This window comes from Phoenix dactylifera, chromosome 16, assembly GCF_009389715.1.
Source record: "Phoenix dactylifera cultivar Barhee BC4 chromosome 16, palm_55x_up_171113_PBpolish2nd_filt_p, whole genome shotgun sequence".
Classification (NCBI taxonomy): domain Eukaryota; kingdom Viridiplantae; phylum Streptophyta; class Magnoliopsida; order Arecales; family Arecaceae; genus Phoenix; species Phoenix dactylifera.
The window spans coordinates 5505431-5528708 of NC_052407.1; the positions used below are offsets into that span (position 1 = coordinate 5505431).

General features: G+C 37.8%; 1 protein-coding gene across 2 annotated transcripts in view; it reads left to right on the forward strand.

Annotated features, from left to right (window-relative positions):
* Positions 1–12716: 12716 nt before the first annotated feature.
* The window catches only part of LOC103721263 (phospholipase A-2-activating protein), a 34501-nt gene continuing 23939 nt past the window's right edge, over positions 12717–23278 (forward strand). For both annotated transcript variants that reach the window (XM_039114325.1, XM_039114326.1), the window contains exons 1-6: positions 12717–12845; positions 13060–13394; positions 13980–14083; positions 15578–15646; positions 19190–19250; positions 20746–20885. In XM_039114325.1, the coding sequence (XP_038970253.1) occupies positions 12786–12845; positions 13060–13394; positions 13980–14083; positions 15578–15646; positions 19190–19250; positions 20746–20885 (769 nt within the window). In that variant the 5' untranslated portion in view covers positions 12717–12785. The remainder of the gene's footprint in view (positions 12846–13059; positions 13395–13979; positions 14084–15577; positions 15647–19189; positions 19251–20745; positions 20886–23278) is intronic.

The following is a 23278-nucleotide window of genomic DNA, read 5'->3' on the forward strand; positions in this document are numbered from 1 at the left end:
ATATGTTAATCACATTTATCTGCTTTAATGGAATGTGAAGTGGTCTAACTCTCAGAGAACAGAAAAAAGTCCAAATGATGTATGATGAATTATCAGATTGAAGGAATGCATCTATACGAAGGGCTGGAATGAATGGTCAGTGAATCTAATAGATGTGATGTAAGTGTAAATGGAGTCACCAATTTATGCGCTGCAATCTTTGAATGAAGCAGTGTGATTAAATGGACATTGAATTGCTTTTTAAAAGTATTATGTGATCTCATTTGGCAATACGTGAACTCAGAAACAGAGATGAAGTAGAATTCTACAGGATCAAGTGTTCATAGGGGTCTTTGTCAGGTGCCTTGTACTCTAACATGATTTTTTGAGTTCACAATTGTGAATTGCGTGGAAGTTTGTTTTATCATACAGGTAGTATTGCTAGAGCATTTGCATGTAAAGATGCAGAATGACATCTTTAACATTATGTGACTCTCTAAATACAAATAAGTAGTATTTACATCCAATGAATATGCCTTTTTTTTTGGCATTTGGCCTATTTTGTCCAACTTATGCCAATAGACTGGCCTTTCTAAAGAGGTTTTGCTAACTGTACTCAGTATTAAGCTGTCCCATGTAGTAACTTTCATAGCTGGAGACATGGAATTTTTTCTTTACAACCCTATAAGCTTTTTTTTGTACTTCTTTATATATGTTGTTGTCTCTCATGGTCATTATTGTCAAAATCTCCGTACCTTTAAAGGAAGGTGGAATTCGATAATGATCGGATCTGTGATCCACAGGAACTTGAGGCTTATGCAGTTGAACTATCTCAATACAAAAGCAGCAGGTATGAATGCATCTGTCCAAGTATATAATTACTTTTGAACATTATAGTCCCCTAGTATGCATTGAGAATCATCTTATCTCTTATTAAATAATAATTTAACAATAATGACGACAATAATATAATAATAGGACTTAATACATATTTCAGTCATGCTCTAAGTCTGTTAGCTAGATCTTATTTCTGGAATTTTAATGTCAGCCAATTATTTTAGCTCGCTATTTGGAATTTGCGAGAGGTCCTTTGGTTAGTTCAAAATGATGAAGCTTGCTAGCTGTGGTTACATAATATGCTGTAGCTAGATCTCTCTGTCTCCCCATGTTTTCACCTTTTTGTTTATCACCATAGTTTACCGCAGGAAAAAGGTTGGTGGGTTGAAGTTGACAGGTTCACCCATTAATGCTCCTGGGATCGAATAATTTAATCTTCTTGATAGGCATTTTGACAAATAAGATTTGATTTTGCATGATATCCAAAAAAAAAAAAAAAGAATGGTCATTTGCTTAATGCCCCTGAATGTTTTGCTATGTTAGAGGACCATTACCTCTTCATATTCTAGTTAGAATTGGTACGGGATGCTATTTTGGCGAGGGGTCCCTAGATCATTGCTGGACAACTCTTGGTAGTAGAACCTTGGAAGCCAGATTTCATTCTGAAGAAAGGAACCATCAGGATGGCTTTAGTTTGGATGAGATTGCCTATGCTCCTGGGAGAATATTGGGAGAAGGCAGCCCGGCAGCCAGTATTTATTGATGATTTCACCAGTAATCTTCTTCTTCTTCTTCTTCTTTTTCTTTTTTTTCTTTTTTTGGGTCAAAACGGCATTTCATTTCCAATAAATCAAGATTGAGTCTATCCTGCCAAATCAAGAGAAAGTAAGTAATGCAACAAATGAGGAACGTCTGCTAGACTAGTTCAGATGACGTCCCCAGAATGACGAACTACATATGAGGCGATTCAGTCTGCAGCTCTGTTCACCTCACGATACATATGACCAATCTGGATAGCTAACATCTCCTGAATCAGTCTGTGAGTATCCCGAATCAAAGGGTGGCCCCGTCACTATATCTATCCACTCCTCGTATCCAGTCAATCACTGTGGCAGAGTCTCCCTCAATGCACAATTTGTCGACCCCCAACATACATCTCGCATACCGGATGCCCTCCCAGGCAGCTCGTAGCTCTACCCCAACAACCGTCAATTCTGGTGTGCTTCGACCTCCAGCTGCAATCAATCTACTATGCTGGTCCCTAATAACAAAGCCCACTTCTCCAGAAGCTCTACTCATAGCCATACCACCATCAAAATTCATCTTAAGATAACCAGGTTGTGGGGGTACCCAAGAGAGAGAAGATTTCACCAGTAATCTTTGGAGGCTGGGATTTGCCCATGTCTGTGTGAGGGTGCATATGACAAAACCTCTGAAACCAGGGGTCTTTGTTCAAGGATTGGAAGGGTGTGGGAACAAATGGACCAGACTTTTGCGATGGGTGATTGAATTCAACAATTTCCGAATTATTAGTACGTCACCTTTCCCAGATAACCTTTGATCATTGTCCCCTTCTAATCCATATTATAAACCCTGTAGTATTTAAGGCTCCCTTTCAATATGAGAAATCCTGGCTTGATTATGCACTCTTGGAATGTTGTTCCGAATGCTTGGAGAATTTTAGTTGGAGGGAACCCTATATACAAACTACTTGCAAGTTGGAATTAACAAAACACTAATTACTCAGGTGGAATTAAGATGGAGTGGGTAATGTATTTAGAAAGCTGTAAGAGATAGAGGTGTTGCTTGTTGCGTTGCAGCAGAAAGAGTGTGATCAGAAAGGACCATCCGATGTTGATCTACAGTTGTTGAGATCCCATTTAGCAAGTCATGATTCCCTACTTCGTCAGCGGGAGATATTCTGGAGATAGAAATCTAGAATTGCATGGCTGCGAGAAGGGGATGGTAATACTAAGTTTTTCACGGATCTACAATTGTCAAGAGACATTGGAATGGTGCTTAGATACTGAAAGAACAGGAATGGGGAATTGATAGAAGATGGCCAAATGATTAAAGCATAACTACTCAATTTCTTTAAGGCCAGGTGGCAAGTGTGGATGAATTGTTCGTAGATCCTGATATCGCTCCTCCCATGAAGACCCTCTCTGCCTAAATAAATTATTTTTTTGATGAAACAAGCGACTGATGTAGAAATAAAACATTAAAAGAGATATTGTACTCTGTCTTATGATAAAGCACTAGACACTAATGGATTTCCTCCGGTGCTCTTCAAGCAGTACTGGTCAATTATTGGTAAGGATGTTTGTTTAGCAGTGAAGCAGTTTTTTACTGATAATTCTATGCCTCAAAGTTGGAAATCCACTTATAATACTTTGGTCCCAAAAAGATTTGACGCTCTGGAATTGCCCCCATTAACGCCAACTAATCCAGATGCCGCCTATACCTTATCTTATAATTATACCAAAGTAGAGATGGTTTCTTTTAGCATTTAATCTTGCCTCGAACTATGGGTGTTTTTTAGAATTTGAAAGAGGCAATTAAAGAATATCTGGGAGGCCTGGCGCTTGGCCGGCCTAAAATTGGAGATGGTCAAATACCTCAATACGGAAAAAAAGAAAATCAGCACCTGTCCCACATGTGCAAGGAAAAAGGCGGACCCTTGATGGGAGTCGCCTTCTTCTCCAACTTTGAGTAGGAGTTTGTCGATGGAAGGCTCTTGGGGTTGAAGGGCCCTCGGCTCTACCTCTATTTAAGAGGTCTCACATCTCTTTTGATCCTACCAAGAATAATTATTGATTTCTCCAATGATTTCACGGTGAAATCGTTTCCTTGAGCCATCGATCTCCTCATCGATGCATCTTCATCCGTGCCTCATCAGAGCCATGGGATTTCGCCACCATCTTTCCTAACCTCACCCTTTGTCAGACAACCATTGCCAAAAGGGATCTCACCATGAGACTACCGAATTATGAACGGTAAGCCATCTCCTGTTTTAGCCTTATTTTCTCTCTCTCTTTTTTTGCGGCCATCCCTGCTACTGACGCTCATCGCCAAAGTCTTTAGCCTATTCCCTGCATCGGCTTGGGGATGTCGTTGAAGTACCTGCCACCAACAAGCGGGCGGGAACCAGGAATCGATTGAGCAAAAGGGCTCCTTGTTCCGCCTTGTCTTTGGCTATTTCTTGCACCTCTTTCTTCCAGTCACCTTCGCCAGCCATGTTCTGCTACTTCTGTTGGACCTCCGACCAAGACCCATCACCGTCACTGCCCAGTAACCAACCCTCCTCCTCCACCTTTCTTCCCCTATTTTGAGGAGCCATGAGACTCCTTGCTTTGAAAAAAAAAAGAGGAAGAGCCCCACATCTCCTCTCTCTTCCTTTCCTTTCTCTTCCTAGACCTCTTTCTCTCTCTAGATGGTGGCTGACCCCAAAGGGTGCCTCTTTTGCAACTTGTATTGTTTCCAATAAAAAGGTCCTGACCTTTGGTTGCTGGGCAGTGTACCAATCTTCACCTTGGTTTTTATTGGATGCCACTAGATTTAGTCATCTATATTGTCTATTTAGCCATTTGTACCCTAGTCTGATCTTAATCAAATGAAACTATTTTGATCAGACCGACCTGGGGTGTTAGGCAAATAGATATTATGATAGATACCCTCCTCCACCTTTTGTTCATATCTATCCACCATTGTCATAATATCTATCATAATATTTGTTGATTATTGGATTTGATTCTATGTGGGGGTATCCAGACTTAGAATTTTATTTTAAAATTAATCATAGCTAAATATTAGTAAAAATATGATTTTTAAATATTAAGTTCTAAGGAATATTTTCAAAGGAGATTTGTCGGCGGGTTGTACTTGCATGATAAGTAATATAACTATTTTTTTAGATTTATCAGTAAATTATAAAATATTTTTTGAATCAAATATTCATGATTTGTGAACTGCATAGTCTCTTATTATTGAATATACCTTTTTTAAAATATTTTATAACCTATGATCGAATGTATGGATTTCGATATAGATTATGCTCGATTAGTTTTGATGCCTTATAGTTTTATGTATTTTTGTCAATCTGAATATGTGTTTTATGAAAAGAGCTTTGATTTAAGATTGCTTTTGGACTCTCAACATAACTATAGTAAGGACATCGCCAACAGGGGTTTAATGTTGGCATTTGATTAGTTATGAAGGTGGTACACTGTAAGAAGATGCATGGCACCTCACAGGAAGATGCGTGGCATAAAGACCCTGCCAATAGAGATTAAACATGGCACATGATTTTTCATAAAGGACTTTGCCACAAGAAAAATTTGGTTATAGTTAATGGTCGACGAGATGAACTTAATATTTTGAAACAAACTGGATTCATAAATGAAAACTTAAGTTTTGAGAAAGATTGGATTTGGTATATATGGTGTTTTGATAATGCTGCATATTTAGAAGTAGTTTTTTGAACTGATGTAATTCTTGTATTTATTTTTAGTAAAATTATTATTTATATTATTGCTTGATTTATTTAGTTAAGTATTCATTGCTTAGTGGGCTGTCTAACTTATTATTCAATGTTTTTCTGTTTTTAGAGATCCTAAGAATTAAGCTAGCATGGGGTTGTGCTTCGAGAGAAAATGATTAGAAGCAGAATTTTGGTCTTTTATTTTGGATTAGGGTTTTATTAAAGTTTGATGGAAGACTATTGAATATTATTAAACTTTTATGATATATTAAGTTGGATTTTAGTAATTTTAAATTTAGACTTATTTAAATGACTATTTGTTTCGCAGCTTATTTTATAATATCGTGATGAGATGCCTTATATGCTTATGAGAAGAGTTTCCTTTGGTAGCATTTGGTGACCTAAATAGAATCACCAAGATGATTTTATATCACTGGTGATCTTTATCTCAGGATAATATGATCTCTGATGATTTAAGATCATCATATTTGGTATGTTATATTCCAGTAATTAAAGATTCTTGAATATCCGTGAGTAAACTATTTGGTATTCCATGAGAATTCATGATCACTGGCCATATATTGCCAAAACTATCCTTAATATAATCCATAAAAATATATTTATTAATCACATAAATTATTAATCCTATAAAGATATAATAATATTATTGTATATTTAATATTTTATTTATACTTATAATATTTTGTTTTTTAATACTAATATTTATTTGATTAGGAAGATAAGAGAATAGAAGTAATATATTAAATACTTTTATTATATAAATATATTTCTACTATTATTTAAATTTATCATTGAATAATAATATGATAATAATATGATTTTTTTTGGGTACAACACAATAATATGATTAATAATATACTACAATATAATATATATCATAAATATAATATATATATATATAATATCAATACAATCTAATACTTATAATATTAATATAATATATTAATCATATATTAATATATATATATATATATATATATATATATATATATTTTGCTGGACTGAGAGATATTTTTGTACTCAAATTTCATCCAAAATCATTGTCCTGGGGTGATATTTGATATTCAATCTCAATGATAGTATTTTATTACTAAGTTGTGCAGTGATTTGAGAAGTAAAAGTGATTTAGGATTGCTGTCACGTAGGATCACTGTAGTGTAACCAAATATGATGCTCTCATCATCTCCATCCACACCACCTTTGATTTTAAGATAATCACCCCAAACCAAACACCTTCTATGATTTTGTGGCAATTGCTGTATCCTTGGCTCACAATTTTAGATAGGAGGCGCGGTAATATCAATGCATTTACCACAACCTTGGAAGTTTACTGGTTAATGCTCATAGCTCCATTTGAGAGGCTATATTCAGGGACAAGTCATCACAGGTGGTTGACTATTCAACTAAAATTTCTCCAATATAGCCAGATCTTTAATTTTATCTTATGGAAGCAGCAGTTCATGCAAATAGGGAAAGAAAGGGCCATACAAAGGCTTTATAATAATGGATTTAGCTTGGGAGGCTGCTTTACAAGTAAATAATATATCTTCTATGGTTTTAGTCGCTTTTTGTGCGGTATAAACAGAGCCTGTGGAATATTTTAGAGAGGTTTGCTTGTAGGTTAATGCTTGGATGGAGCTCTAAGTACAATCATGCCTAGGTCCCTACTTCAGACAGGGGAAAATAGTTTGCTGTCTAGCAGGCATCAAACTCTATTAAACATATAAAAAAGAATCTTCTTGCTTGTTTTGGTGGTGTAGTAGGTTGTTGGTTGGTACAATTCCTTGCCACTAAGTCAAGGGATAGAGGTTAGATGATAAAAGGTTTGGGTTGCCTTCTTTCATGCGAAAGAATAATTGATCTCTTTGGCAAAAATGACTGTTGGATTATGCCTCACATGGCTCCCAGAGCACTCTGAAATTTTTTATTTATCTATATGCATAGATTTTAAAGTATGATCCAACGGTGGATTCGAGCAAAGAAAGATGAATCCATCTTTCACACCAAAAATACAACCCCTACCCGATGTTGAAAGATATTGATCCTTCATTTCGAGCCCTGTTCCTCAGTATCCCGGTTCCTAAAGTATTAGGCTCGATTTGCCCAAAGATCTGAGTTTCAGCCTGGGTAGAATTAGAAAGGGGTACAGGTATACGATGGGTTGTGGGGTTAGAACCCCTCACCATTATTTACAGGATAAAAAGTGGGCAGTGGAGGGGTGGTTGCTGGTTGGTCACCACAAAAAAGTTGCTGGTTCAAACTGTGCTCAGACAAATAAAAATTATTTTATCAGTTATAAATTTTGACCTTCTTAATTAACTTTTGCAGTCTTCGCATTTTTTTTAGAAACTATTAACTTTATGTTGAAGTATGATATTTTTAAAAACTCATTTTGTATCTGCTAAAAAATGTTGACTCGAGGGGGGGAAAGGAGTAATATTTACAAAAAAATGAAAGAAAGGGAGATTGTAGGGTTTAAAGTAAATGTTGCATCCTAGTATTTCTAAACATGCTACGAGGGTTACAAGTGTTCTTTGCTAATCCATTATTTTTCTTGGATATGAATTATAATTCTATAATTTCAAAATATATTTTTATTTTTTTATTTTTTTGTATACACACACACACACACACACTTCCAAATATTCATTAAAAGATCAGAAAGTGTTTGGATAAGAAAGAATTAGCAAAAAAATAGAAAAAATACGGGCTTTCTAAAACATTTATTAATATATTTACTTAAATAATATAGGAGACTAGAAATGATATATAGGATCATTAAATTGTATGGTATAAACATTTCTTAAATTAGTCATGAATAAATCATAAATTCATGTATAATTAAGAAATAATAAAGTGGTTCTAAAAATTCATTTTTTGAGTATAATTAGCGGATCATTCGATCAAATAAAAAATCAAGAATAATTCGAAAATTTTTCAATAATTCAGAGACTATTATAATTATGATTACAACTAGTGGAAGAAAAAAAGCTGCTCCCAATTGAAAAAATAAAAATATCAAATGTGAACATACATAGATATTGTTAATAAGTGCATATTTCGAGTTTCAAATATGATGTAATCTATATAGAAATACAACCTAGGAAAATTTTATATTTGGCTTTTGAACATAAATCCAATCCAATCATTTACTAGACCTTTCTCTCTTTTAAAGATTTTAATGACATATTGTACCCAATATTTTTTTTTCTTACTTTATTACATATTGAACCCCATGTTATTCATATTTATAAATCAACTCGAAAAATTTTCGTGCTTTATTGCACTCAACATCTTCCATCCTAGCAATTGATTGTACTTAACGTTTAAGATAACTAAAGGTAGAAAATGACTTGTCCATCCTTGTTTAGTCTCATCTAAGGTCCATGAAGTAAACCACTTTAACACCCCTTACCTCCCAAAAAAAAAACAAACAAACTTAAACATATTTCCTCTAAGGTCAACCAAATCAATACCAATTTGTTATGGTCCCACATTGGCTGATTAATGAGGTGCCATGTAGGTTTTGAGCCGGTCTTTCGCCCAATTGTTTTAGCTTTTTCGACCTTTGGTATATCATAGGAGGTATTAGAGTCAAATCTAGTTTGCATCTTAGCCCTTATCCATCATGTGGGATACAAGGGTTTAATAGGACTAGGGCTATGAGTGGATCTTTATTGGGATTCTTTTAGTTCTGTCCAAATGTATCATGAATTCCATTGCAGAGTCTCATCTAGATATGACAGAGAAGAGCAGTAACAAGCCAAATGGCTACAGGTAGAAGCATGTGGGCATGCTATCAGCATCGTATTAGACAAAAAATGATTGAAAGAAGGATAGAGAGTAGAGTGAGTCTGTATGCCTTGACTTTCAAGGACGCTCGCTATCGTCATACCACTATTTGAAAGAGATGGATAAGGGCAATAGTACTGGGATGCAGTAAAGGGACACGAGGTTATGGTAGGGGTGGAGTGTTGAGCTATGGTAGTGAAAGCTAAGTTATAGCTACACCTAGGATAGAAATTACTGTAGACTAAGATAAGATAAGATAAAATGTAGTGGATTGCTTTTTGAAAAATTCTCAATAAAGTATAATCACATTAATTTATACAAGAAGCAAAATAACTAAATACAATTGTTAATCCTTATAGCTGCCCTATGTACTCACAATTCTCAGCGATTTTGATGCTTCGCTCCCATGATTTCATGCATAGTGTCACCAGTTCTTCAGCTTGTGACTCGTACTCATATATAATGTTATGGTATAGCAAGAAGTTTGTCCCTCCCTCGAGTTGCAAGAATCTCACCCCTCTTTAGCTTGCATCTCCATACTTAGTATGATTTATCACAATTGAAGTCAATTATATAGTCTAGTAAGAGTTGCATAACTTTTATTTGCTCTATTTCTTTAAAAATTTGATCCATAGTTGGATTATCGAAATGAGGCATAAATAAACCCCCTCTCAAGCAGGAGTCAGTCACTAACAAGGGCATCGCTAGGATGGGTAAGGGAGATTGTTGTGGTCCTGCATCGGTTCATTAGGGGGCACCACATGGATTTATAAGTCCGAGTTGATCCTCTACCTAATAGTTTAATTTTTTTTGGGCTACGAGTCCATAACAAGTTGCTCTATGGTTGCTCTCACCATCATCATTAGTGTCATCACTGCTAGTTGATAACCCCTCTTTTGTTAAGCACTCTATCGATGATCTTATCATTGCCCATTGGATTCATGCACTCACCTCTCCTATGGTGGTGGACTGTTGCTGGCTCATCTTAGAGGTAAAGGAGGAAGAGGGAGAGGAAGAAGAACTAGAGGGCTAGGAGAGCAGCAGGGATGAGATGATGGCTATGGTATGTGGCATCGTAATTGTGAGACCTTAAAACTGGGCCCGATCCACTTGATCGGCCCAGCCCCAATGAAGGAGCCTCCTGAAAAAGTCGGATTCCCTAGTTTTTCTTGGGATTCTTCCGCCTCTTGTGAGATCATCCGAAGAAGAGCCAGCAGACCCCAAGTCTCTTCCTTCCTTGGGCGGTCTTCTTCTCCGTGCAGCCGCCCGAGAGGGAGAGAGAGAGAGCCGAGAAGCCACAGCACGAATGATCCTTTTCCTCCTCTGTTTGCTGCCGGAAAGAAGCCGCCAGATCTTCGCCGGGGCTGAGGTAAGGTTCCTAGCTTCACCTCTTTGTTATACCAATTGAAAGAAAGAAAGAAATAAAGAAAGAAGAAGAGAGGGAAGAAGGAGAAGGCCGACTGTCGCGGGCTCTTTTTCTTCTCCCGTTCGCATGCCTCCTCTGCGGGAAGAAGGAGAGGGCCGACCGTCGTGGGCGCCGCCGGCCTCGACTTGGCTTCTCCCGAGCTCGCCGACCTCCCTTCGTGGAGAAGAAAGAAAGGGGGGGAGGAGAAGAAGTCAGGAGAAGAGGAGGAGGAGAAAGAAAACGAAGGAAGAAGAAAGAAAAGGGGGGAAAGAGAAGAAGTCGGGAGAAGGTTCTGAAGAAAAGAGAAGAAAAGAAAGAAAAAAAAGAAAGGAAAGGAAAAAAAAGAAAAGAGAAGAAAAAGAAAAGAAAAAGAAAAGAAAAAGAAAGAAAAAAGAAAAAAAATATAATAATAATAAAATAAAGTGAGGAGAGTGGTTTATGGGTATGAATCTGAATCCGAACCCAAATCCGGGGTACTAGACACTTCTGCAGGGTCGGCCCTGGGAGAACGTTAAAATTTAAGTTATATATATTGTGATGAATTTTAAAAAGAAAATATGATTTTTTATATTAGGTTTTGCGAGGAATTTGTGAGATTAATTGAATTTGTTGTGGATCGCGTTCGATGTAAGTAATGAACTGCCTTCTCTACACTCTTCATTTATATAATATTATTTTTGCATCGAATAAATTGTTAATGAATTTATATGTGATTTATGAATTTTATGAGATGATGATTTGAATGAAAAATAGATATGTGAATTGGAATAATGTTTTTCGGATATATTTACTGTTCTTGAATCGCATATGCATATTTAGATCGGATTATGATATATTTATTATGTTACAAAAGAATTTTGATGTGCATCAGATTTGGAACTCTCAGCCTGACTATGTTTTGGACCCTGCCAATTGGGGGTTATGCATTGGCAATTTTGGCCCCATCACAGAGTATAAGTGTGGTATTCTGGCCCACTCCGCAGGGTATAAGTGCGGTATTCTGACTCATTCCGCAGGGTATAAGTGCGGTTCTGTTTCTGGCCTACCTACAGGGTATAAGTGTGGTCGTAGTTAAAGACCGTTGAGTTGAATGTGATTTGTTTTGAATCAGATTTATGATTATGTATATGGATATTTGAAAGATACGGATTTCAATGAATTTGTGTTTGAAAATGAATTAATTATGTTATTATGTTGACTCATCATAATTTATATTTATATTTTATGTTATTATATGAATTGCCTAGGATATGTATTACTTACTGGGCTGTGTAGCTCATTATACAATTTCTTGTTGTTTTACAGATTGCGAGAACTAACCTATCGGCGTTGTAAAATGGGAGAGTAACTAGAAGAACTGTGGCACAATTTATCTTAGATAAAGGTTTATTTAAATTGATATTTTATCTTAAACTATTGTTAGACATTGTGAGGTTTTGCTATTTAAAGAACCAAGTTTTACATGCTAGTAGTTTATTGTTTCGCTGCGTATTTAGAACTGTGAGATATTATAATTTGTGTCAACATTGGAATAAGACTGGATTTATTTCAGCTGAATTATTTTAGTTATATTTTTGAGATATTTGGTTAAGATGCCTTGCATGCTCGTGGGGAGAATTTTCTATGGGTGTGGGTGTGCGGCGGTTGGCGCGGACCTTCGGCTCGTGATCTCGGGCTGGGGGCTGTCAATGGCGACATATAGTTGGCTCATTTTGGGAGGGAGAGGAAAAGATGGAAGAACGAGACGGGGAGGAGTGGGGTGATAGTATCACCCCCGAGATGGCTGGGCATAGTTCACCTGTTATAGAGGTAGAGGGATGGTCCTCGCGTTGGTAAAGCACCTTTAAGGCTTCAACTCAATACTAATTTGATCTTAAAATGTAAAAGGGATTCGCTCTAATGATTAGATAGTGGTTGTTCAGTGGTTTGTTAATAAAATCTTATCCCTTGGTGCTAAATGCGACAGTGTGAAATCATTTAGATCGCTACATTTATGATTTTTAATGTGTAACAAATTAAAGAGTTTTTTTGCCCAAAAAAATCAAATTTCTCGGCTGGATTCCAATGGAATATTTACGGTTCGTTTTAGAACCGCGCGACCGGGCGGGGCACCGGATTCAATTTGAAAAGCCCACACACTAATTGTCCGGTGCGTCGGACGCACACAGAAACCTCGCCCCCTATAAAACACCGCCCAACTCCCCTCTGGCCCGCTGCTTTTCTGACTTCTCTCTTTCTCCGAGGTTTCCTTGAACCCTCCGGCTTTCCCTAATGGCGCACGAGACCGCCGGGTACCGCCTCAGCTGCGAGCTCCGAGCCCACGAAGACGACGTAAGCGATCTTCCTCTCTCTCTCTCTCTCTCTCTCTCTCTTTCTCACTCTCTCCGAATCTTTGTTGTCGTCATCCGCTTCGATCTTCTTGTTCAAAGATTTTCTTGAAATCATCTCCTTGATCGCCCTAATTCTGTCCAATATAGTACTTTATGGGGTTCTCAGCCTCGAAACTCCAAGATTTTTGGTTTGATTGCTCCGAATTCTTGATCAGGTTCGGGGTATCTGTATCTGTGGCGATTCCGGATTTGCGACGTCCTCCAGGGACAAGACAGTGAGGTTCTGGGCCCCGAATCCGGACAAGAAGCACCAGTACGTTCTGTCGAAGACTCTTGCCGGGCACTCCAGCTTTGTGGGGCCGCTGGCCTGGATTCCTCCTGGGGATCGTTTCCCTGAGGGTGGGATTGTGTCTGGAGGGATGGATACCCTCATCTTGATGTGGGATTTGGGCAAGGGAGAGGTCGTGGAGACGATGAAGGGGCATCAGTTTCAGGTCACTGGTCTTGCGGTCGACGACAATGGTGATGTTATCTCGTCATCCATTGACTGGTAACAAATTTCTGCTGATTCTTTAAGATTTTATTACTTGTGAGATCAGATTCTTTGGATCTATCTGCAGCAGATCATTGTAGTTCCCTATCTTTTTGTTCATATTCTTATCTTTGGCTCGGCTTCTTATGTTTTGTTTATCTGTGTTCATCGATGTCTTTTCTCTATGCTTGATATGGTCACTGAGTTTTTGAAATAAGTAAGGCATTCAGGGTTATAAATGCATGGTACTGGATAGATGAATTCTTATAGATCCATCCCCTGAAGGAACCGGACATGATAATTTTTCATCGTCCGGCTCGAGCAAGAACCAAAGGAATGACAGAACTAGATATATATAAAATCTATATTTCATACATATCTCCACAGATATAATGACTCTATGTAAGAAAAGATTTACCAAATTCTATTTTACGGAGTTGCAATATAAATTTACATGATTTTAGATAAAATTCGTGGTGAAACCAGTCCAAAATATTGATTATTTTGGTAGATTTCAGTAGATTACTTAATCTTTTTTCTACTTTTCGGTCTTTTAAAAATTTTTGCTGCTGTACTATGATATACTAAGCTCTTGTTTTGTAGTACAATTCGACGGTGGAGGAAAGGTCATGCTATTGAATTTTGGGAGGCTCATAAAGTTGCTGTTCAGGCAGTTATAAAGCTACCCAGTGGCGAGCTCGTTACTGGTATCCTTTTCGTGTTTCTGTTTAAGTGATATGGGAAATTTGGAAGAAATTATTCTTTAAATTATATTATATAGAGGTGGTTATATTGCATAGTTTATTGGCCTAGAATTGTCTAGCCTTTTAACTCATGAAGTTAAGTTAGATAATTGACCCTTTTGCATTTCAAAATTTTCTTTTCTATTTTGTGCAGAAGGTCTCCACTTGTTTTTACTGCTGCTTAAGTTTTACATTTATATGTTGATATCTTTGCAATTTTTAGTACAGTGCATGCTTTCCCTGTTAGTTTGTTCTGCAATTTTCTCAATCCATCCTACTTAGAAACTATGGCTTTGAACATTCTTTCTTTAGCATGCATCTCATCCTGTTCATACTTTACTTCATAAGCTTACATGATGGATTAAAAGCTCATAACTCCTGCAACCCACAAATCGAAAGTTAAACTTACTTTTGACATTAGGCATCAGATGATGCAAAATTACAACCTTAAGCGGTACAATTTTGCAGGGAATGATTAGATCTGCTGGGATGTCATGGTGATGAAATGTTCTTGATGATGATTCAACTTTGAAAATTTTAGTTTAATTTGGAAGAATTGTCATGAGAAAGAGCCTCTTAAAGAAGATTCCTTGACAAAACATTCTGCGTGTAATGCATGAAGGCTTGTCATGCCATAGATTGCTTAAAACACCTTCAGTCAAATCATCATTGAGCTTCATAATTTTCACATGAAGTTTAATGATGGGGTTTCTAACTCATGCATTTCTAGAATGGAGAACTATAGTTAAAATGGAGATTACTACCATTAACAACAATTAAATTCTGCGGAATGGGAGCTTTACTAGTTATTTAGATAAGGATAGAATAATGCACAAAAGTTCTGGATGATCCCAAATAAGGATCCTATGATTGTTTGAGAGCAATTACTGCAAAGACTTTTGATACTTGTGTGGAGAAAACAAGTCTGCCACTGGTGCACAACTTTAATAAAACGAAATAAATAAAGTCGAGAGCCTCGTGAAATTGCTTGGAAGAAAGAGAAAGTCTCATAGGTGAGGGAGGTGGTGGTTAGCATGGATTGGTCCATAGGACGAGCTTGAGTATCTTAGTCACATGCGAGTGTCTTTAATAGTATTATGTTGCAATTTTCTCACCACTTTTATCTCTGTAAAGTAAAGGAATGCATGTATCAGCATTTATGGTAGTATGTGCTGTTACATCGTATCCAACCGCTCTCTACTAATGCAAATTTTTGCCACAAACGATAACCAACAGTAAGTGTAGATGTAAAAAATTTGGAAAAGAAAGGGTAAACAAGTTAAGCGCACATACTACATCTAGGATACGCCTCGACTTTAAACATGGAGTTCCCAAAATTGAAATCTTGAGTACTTAACATTGTCTGTGCATGTATATGTATGTGTAATTATTGGTGTTTTTATATATTTTCTTCTCAAAGAGGAGTAAAATATGACTACTTTCTTTTATGTTATCTAGGTTCGAGTGATTCAACTCTTAAGCTATGGAGAGGAAGGACCTGTTTGCACACCTTTATGGGGCACACAGGTTGGTTGGTTTTATGTTCTCTAATGGCAAAATCATCAGGATATCAAATCTTTTTTTAGTTTTCCTATAGATTATCACTAACCTTATCACATTGTTATGATCTTTGTGAACTCCTGTATATTCTGCTCTCCATTTTTTTAAAAATATTTTATGTTTTCAACTAAATGTTTTTAAAATGATTTATGCTTACTTGGTGCATTATTTTGTTTCCCTAATCCAAACCAACAATATTGCCATGCTTTTGTATAGTTTGGAAAAAAATATAGAGGTAAAAATATGTTATAACCATGGTCTTAGTCACCATTCTGAGAAGTGCAACTATCAAGTGTTATAGAATCTATAGATGGAAACTAATGGTTTTTGTCTTGTTGAATTTATTATGCTTGCCATCATTATAGTGTATTTGGTAATATTGATTTGTATATTTTGTAAATACCTGATTTTTCCTACTTTCCAGTTGTTGGTCGATTTTTTTTGACTTGTTTCAGTTTATGCCTGGATATACATTAGGGTAACAAAAGCTTTTGATAAGTAATAGTTTTTTGTAAGGCATGTTGCACTTTTGCTGGTTACCTGATGGCTTGGTGTTGTAAACCTTTGTACCACAATGGTGTTAAAATCTCACAATTCACGATCTGGATCTTACAATCCAGGTTGAAAAGGCCTTAAATGATTCAGATCCTATCCTTGGAGCAAGATCGGTGTAAGATCACGAGATTTGTATCCATATGATGGACTATACAATTTTTCAATCATAGGATCCAACTTGATTATGCAAATACATATTAAATCATGGGTCTGTCCATTTTCTACAATTCATGTGACTTTGTGGCTTTTAGATTACTAATCAACAACGAGTCTCGTCTCCTAAAATTAGCAAGTCCGTTATTAAGCATCATAGAGTTAAAAGCAAAATGCATTTTTTTTTGTATTTTTATAGCCATATGTTCAAGTCTTGCCCCCCCCCCCCCCCACCCAAAAAAAAAAAGAAAAAAAGAAAAAAAAATGTTCCACCGAAAATGATAAGATAGATAATATATAAATTTCTTGAATGGTGACATAGTATTTGTTTCATTAGACATGCTATATGGGCCTATATTGGCAACAACTAGACTTTTTCTATGCATTGTTGTCTATTCACCATTCATCTACTTTGTACTTGACTCATATCACAATTTTCACATTTCTTTAATATTTACAAAGTTTTGAAAGAACTCAGAAAAATTCTTAGAATTATAATCCAATCTACAATCTGATCTGATCTATAGCCCCCTCTACAATTTACAACTTGATCGCGATCTTAACAACAATGTTGTTCCATGTGACCATGCGCTCAACCATGTGCTTCGGCCTAGCGCTTACAGCAACTTCTGTGATTGTGGAGTCAAGAGTTGTGGGGAGACATGCATCTAGATGTTCATGATCCAATCTTTTCTTGCCTCAATGTTCCATAGTTAGTTTTAGAAAATCTGAAGGATTTTATGGGATATGGCAAACTATCATGCGTTGTGCTTATGCTGGTGAACTGCTAGCACTATATGTTTTGCATGCCATATTGTGTTGACTATTGACACATGGCACATGGCACTGCAAAGGGACATGCTGATTTGTAGAAAGAATCATAGCTTTATTCAGTTTATGTAAAATAGACCAATTTTGATTTCTTCATAAAAGTACATAGGTGCAGTTCTAGACAAACAAATGATGTTCTTAACTGATATATAGAAATCTAGGTAATAAATCCTACATATATATTATAGTTGTTGTGTAGCATGTGGCTTGTTGCTCACTTTCGAGTAATTTGTTATTATAAATTAACATCTTATAACTATTTATACAGATTAATGGCATAGGAAATAGGTATATATATTTACGCACTAAAATGTTGAAGGCATTTACACATTCCTGGAATGATAGGAAACTCATGCTTCATGCTGGTAGAACTACAGGAGGTTTTTTGTAAAAAGAGAAGCTTGCTTTCTGACATTTGTTCCGAAGTAGAATAACAATTATTGGTTATACCATTTCCAATTTGTTGATCAGTCTCTAAAATCTACAAAAAAAGATCCAGGTCAGAACAAGGCTGTTTAGTATGTTCTGTTTTGAATGTAACATGGGAGAACAAGGTATATGCATCTTTAAAATTTGCGAAGAAAAAGAGATCCAGGTTAGAATAAGGTTGTTTATTAAATTCCGGTACAAATGTAACTTGGGAAAATAAGGTATATGTCTATGTCACTGTGTATTGGTACTTTTGCACATTATCTTGATCTGCATCCGTATAAAGAGATATATAGCAAGGTGATCTGGCATGGGCAATATAGAGATATACTATGTATAGTGCTGACTGACAGGTATATGGATATGGTATGGTATGAATGAGCACTTCAATCGTTATTTCATGCTTTTTGGCAAATTTGCCTTGGACTAGGGTACAAGCCCTTGTTGCCATTATATATACCGATTTTCTATGTTAAGTTACTCTGTCTTTTTATTATCTTAATTATGTCAATGGTGAGATTCTAACTTTTTCCCATCCGACCTTTAGCTAAGGATGTTTTCTACCTCGTGGATCATTCCTACCAGTGAAGTGATGTGTAGTATTGTTAGATTAGTACATATCTGTTCCATATCAAATGAGACAATCCGATTACCTCATGGTTCTTTGTGTTTTGTTCAAGGAATGCGGAATCGTTCCGAACCAGACGGTTCCGCCCGTTCCGAACCAGACGGTTCCGACCGTTCCGAACCAGACGGTTCCGCCCGTTCCGAACCATACCGGTGGCCTACCGGTACGGTTCCGACTTTGAAACCGGTTCGTAACCGGAGTTGGAGAAGACAAAGAGAAAGAGAGAGCGAGCAGGGGAGGGAGGGAGAAGGAACGCCGCGGGGGCTAGCGGAGGCCGAGCGGGCGCCCGCCGACCCCCCCCAGCCTTCGCCGGCCCCCTGCGGCCCTCCGCAGGCATGTGCGGCGCTCCTCACTCCCTCCGCCGCTCGCTTTCTCTTTCTTTTCGTCTTCTCCGGCTCTGACTGGTTTTCTCTCTGTACGGGCCCGGTACTGAACCGGACTGGGTGCCGACTAGTACAACACCCGGTACCGCTTCGGCAATCCTTGGTTTTGTTTGATGTGCTTTCTTTTTTTCCTTTTTTCTAAGGGGCAAAAGTTGATTCCTAAGGTTTGAATTTTGAAATTATGGTGTTTGCACTCTTCTTTTATTCTTTTTTTCTTAAAATTTTTAATGCACATGTTTGTTGTAAAATTATATAAATATTTTTTCAGCTTGCACAACTATATTATCATAGTCTTGCAAATTTTGGAAGTGCATTGAGTCCTTGGTTAATTGGATGTTACTTCTTTAACATAAATAGTCTTGGGAGATATATTAACATTGGGATTGGTGACAACTCTATGCTATTGTGGCGTATTTCATTTGGCTGGTGATTCGACCTTTTCATAAATTTATTTTGAAAAGAATTCTTGTACTTGGATCTGCAACTAAGGATTATATAATTATATACTAATTTCGTGTGAGGTCTTTCTAGATACTGTTCGAGGCCTAGCAGTGCTGCCTGGGCTTGGGATCCTTTCTGCATCACATGACTGGTATGGTGTGCTTCTGCAAATTCGAGTTTATGTGCAAGTGGATTTTTTATTTATCACTTATTGCCATTATTGTCTTGCCTCTGTGTGTACTTTATCAGGATGCAACTTTGTAAATTGTATATCTAATTCCCATTGCATATGATTAAGTTTTGTGATTTTTGAATTTTCAATGAGGCAGGAAATTTTTTCATCCTTGACGCTTATAACTTAGTAAAATAAACTCATCATGAACTTTTGTAGTCTATAAACTATGTTGAGTATTTTTCTTGTAATTTTACCTTGAAATCCCTAACCCCCTCCCCTCAATCTCCATTAGTGACTGTCCATTAGTGCAAGTGGCTTGGAATGGTCTAAGATACCTTAACCTAGATACTATCTAGACCAATTCGGAGTGATCATTGAGATTTCTCAACCCATATGCTACCTATTTACTTGATGGGTTATGTTGCGTTTGATTGGGTTTGATACTAATATTGCTAGATTTCATTCTCAATCAGGTTGGTGTTGAGGTAATCATGGTTGTATTTATGTCCAACCATGTTGTTTTACTTCAAGTACAACTTAGGTCTGTATTTGTTTAGTCAAGATCCATCAAACCCATTTACACTACTAAAAAGTTGTTTCATTAAGCAGTAGTTGCTCGTGTAATCAGTGATAGGTCATGCACAATTATGGGTTTGACAACTATGAGGGATTGAATGAGATCATATCATATTGAATATGAAAATTATGAAAGTTATAGATTCAAAGGAGCGAAGGCTTATGTTGGATGAGAATGTGCAATGCTTCTTGAACTATGGCTTAAAGTAATATATTACTAAACATTGGTATTTGTGCCAACTAACAAGAATATCAAACTAACAGTAAATATTAATTTACACACTCTTCCTGCTGAATGTGTGCCAGTTCTCATTTTAGGCTTCTTACTTGCTATAGTGCTGCTAGTTGCCACAAACATGACGACTGAGCTGAGCTCAGAAACTGACGGCAAAAATCTATCATTTTCATTCAGAACTGTCGAATGGCTGTATGATCTCTTAAGCTAATTAGGGTCGGTGTTCCTAATTGGTGCAGCTTCTGAAATTATGATGATGAAAGTGCTAAGGCAATATTGTTATGTCTTGGATTTAGCTGATGGATATCATGGGATAAAATATCTGGATTCTGGATGACAAATTAGCTGATGGATATTTGGGATCTTGATTCATTGACAATGTTGATACTTGATACCATGGCCTTGTATGTTAGTGAAATCGCAGCCTTGATGCAATCACTTCCAGGGGCTAGATGAAGCTCATGTGCCTCAGTATGGTCATGAGGATTGGACCTAACTAAAGTCCATACTAGCTGCATATGATGTTATATATATCTACATAAATAATGTGTGTGTACACGTATGTATAAAGTCAAATCATTCTTTTGTCTCTCTATGCTTTGTGTCAAAGGATGCTTTCCATTTGTAGTTCCTTATTGTAATTTATCTGTTGAATGGCAGCTCCATTAAATTATGGGCGTTAACTGGTCAAGTCTTGATGGAGATGACAGGCCATTCCTCTCTTGTTTATTCTGTGGATGCACATTCCTCTGGACTGGTTGCTAGTGGGAGTGAAGACTGTTTCCTTAAGTTATGGAAAGGTGGTTTTCTCAGGAATTTATATATTAAAAGCTTTCGCCGTTATAAAGTAAATTAACTAGGTACTTTATTTGCTGAAGTAAAGTTTTAACACTTTTGAAGACTTTCCACACATGTTGCTGGAAACTATTATATCAGTTGCGCATTTATATAGGTCATTTTATGCATGGTTTTGAGCTTATAATTATAGTGATGTTATGCACTTTTTTATTAATGATTTCACTTGGTCCACATTCTTCGGCTTTTGTGTTTGCTATCTTGTTTTTCTTAATATCTGATTGATAGGAGAATGTTTTAACTAAGAGGTTATGGATCCACCAAGGTATGCTGAACCGGCTCGTACTGGCCAGTTCAGCACGTACCGTACTGGTACCGGGGCCAACCAGTATGGTTTGGTTGTGGAAAACGATTTCTGCTGCGTACTGGTTCCAGTTTGCACCGGTACCACCTGGTACTGGCGCGAGGAAGAAGAAAGAAGAAGAAGAACAGGAAAAAAGAGGAAGAAAGAGGAAGAAAGAAGAGGAAGAAGAGAAAGAGGAGAAGAAGATGAAGAGGAGAAAGAGGAGACTTACCGGTACTGGGCCTCGTCGGGGCTTGCTCGCGGGAGAAGAGCGGAGGAGAGAGGAGAAGAAACGAGAAGGCTCGGAAAGAAGGAAGGAAATTCTGCGCGGGAAACGCGTCCCATATGGGGAACGCGTCCACAAGGGTCTGGTCTTGGCTTGTGCGCACGCCTGTTTGCCTTTGCTCCTTTTGGCCGGCTAAGGCTTGGCCGATCTCTAGGCTCATCAGCTGCCCGATTTGGTCTCCGAATGTTGCCTGGACCTCGCCTGGCTTGGTGCTATGGCGGTGCTGTTTGCGGGGGGTTTTCATCATTCTCCCTTTCTTCAAGAACATTCTTGTCAAGGATGAAATTCAGGTATATCCGGACTACCTTGTCGTAGTCCTCTCAAGTAGCATCCTCTCTTGACAATCCACCCCATTGAATAAGGACTTGCCATACCTTCTTCTGAGCTCGTCCTCTTCGCCGTATTCGGTACTCGAGGGCCTCGATTGGTTGAAGAAGCAATCGGCTCTCCTCGTCAAAGTACGGTAGTTTCTACTCAATCAAAGTCGGGTTACCTACTTTTTCTTTCAGCCATGATACATGAAAGACTGGATGAAGTAGTGATGAGGCTGGCAGCTCCAATCGGTAGGCAACTTCTCCAATGTGATCCACAATCTTGAACAACCCATAAAATCTTTGAGATAGCTTTTGGTTGAACTTGTTCTTGATTGATTTTTTGCTTAAAAGGCTTTAGCTTCAGGAAGACATACCGGCCTGGTTCGAAGGCATCTCTTTGACCCTGCTCGTAGTATCTTTTCATTATCTCCTGCGCCTTCCAAAACTCCCTTTTAACATTTGCAAGGATTTCGTCTCTTGCCATCAGTTCCTTCTTAACCTCGTCGCTTTTGTCCGTGCCTCTCTCATAAGAAGTTAACAATGGAGGAGGCCTCTCATACACTAACTCAAAAGGACTCATTTTAATAGAAGAGTGATAGGAAGTGTTGTACTAGAATTCAGCCCATGTAAGGTAATCTTTCCATCGTGTCTGTTGCTTATGACAGAAGCAGCGCAGATACTGCTCTAGAGTCCTGTTGATGACCTCGGTCTGACCATTTGTCTGTGGGTGGTATGAGGAACTGTATTTCAGCTTGCTTCCTTGTAGCGTGAACTGTTCCTTCCAAAAGGTACTCATGAAGTTCTTGTCCCGGTTCGTGATGATGCTCCTCGACACTCCATGTAGCCGCACCACCATATCCACAAATGCTTTGGCTACTAATTTGGCTATGTAAGGATGTTTGAGGGGATTAAAATGTGCATACTTGCTCAGGCGATCCACCACTACCAGGATCACTTCGTAGCCCTTCGGTCATATTTGATCCTTTGGCATGTGTCACATTCGGCCACCAAAGTTTTGACTTGTTGCTTTAGTCCCTCCCAAAAAAAATGCTTCACACGCAAATAGGTGCGAAGCCAGCCGAATGACCCCCTTCCTTACTGTTATGGAAGTGGTCTAAGATGCTCTTTCTCAGATCGGGGACGTCAGGAACATAAATGTTATCTTTGTAATAGATCAGTCCGTCCCTTAGCTTGAAGTTATCCACATCACTCGTAGATGCTTCAATTTTCTCCTGGATCTTCTGGCCTCGAGCATCTAACTTAGTGGCTTTGTGGATCTGATCCCAAATCCGCAAATCTCCTCTGCTGATAGCATCACAAGCATGGTATGCCGAACCGGCCCGTATCGGCCGGTACGGGACGGTATGAACCGGTCCGGTCAGCTACCGGTACGGTGGAGCCGTGAAAACCAGTATATAGGTCGGTTCTGTGCCGGAGACAAAGAAGACGAAGAGA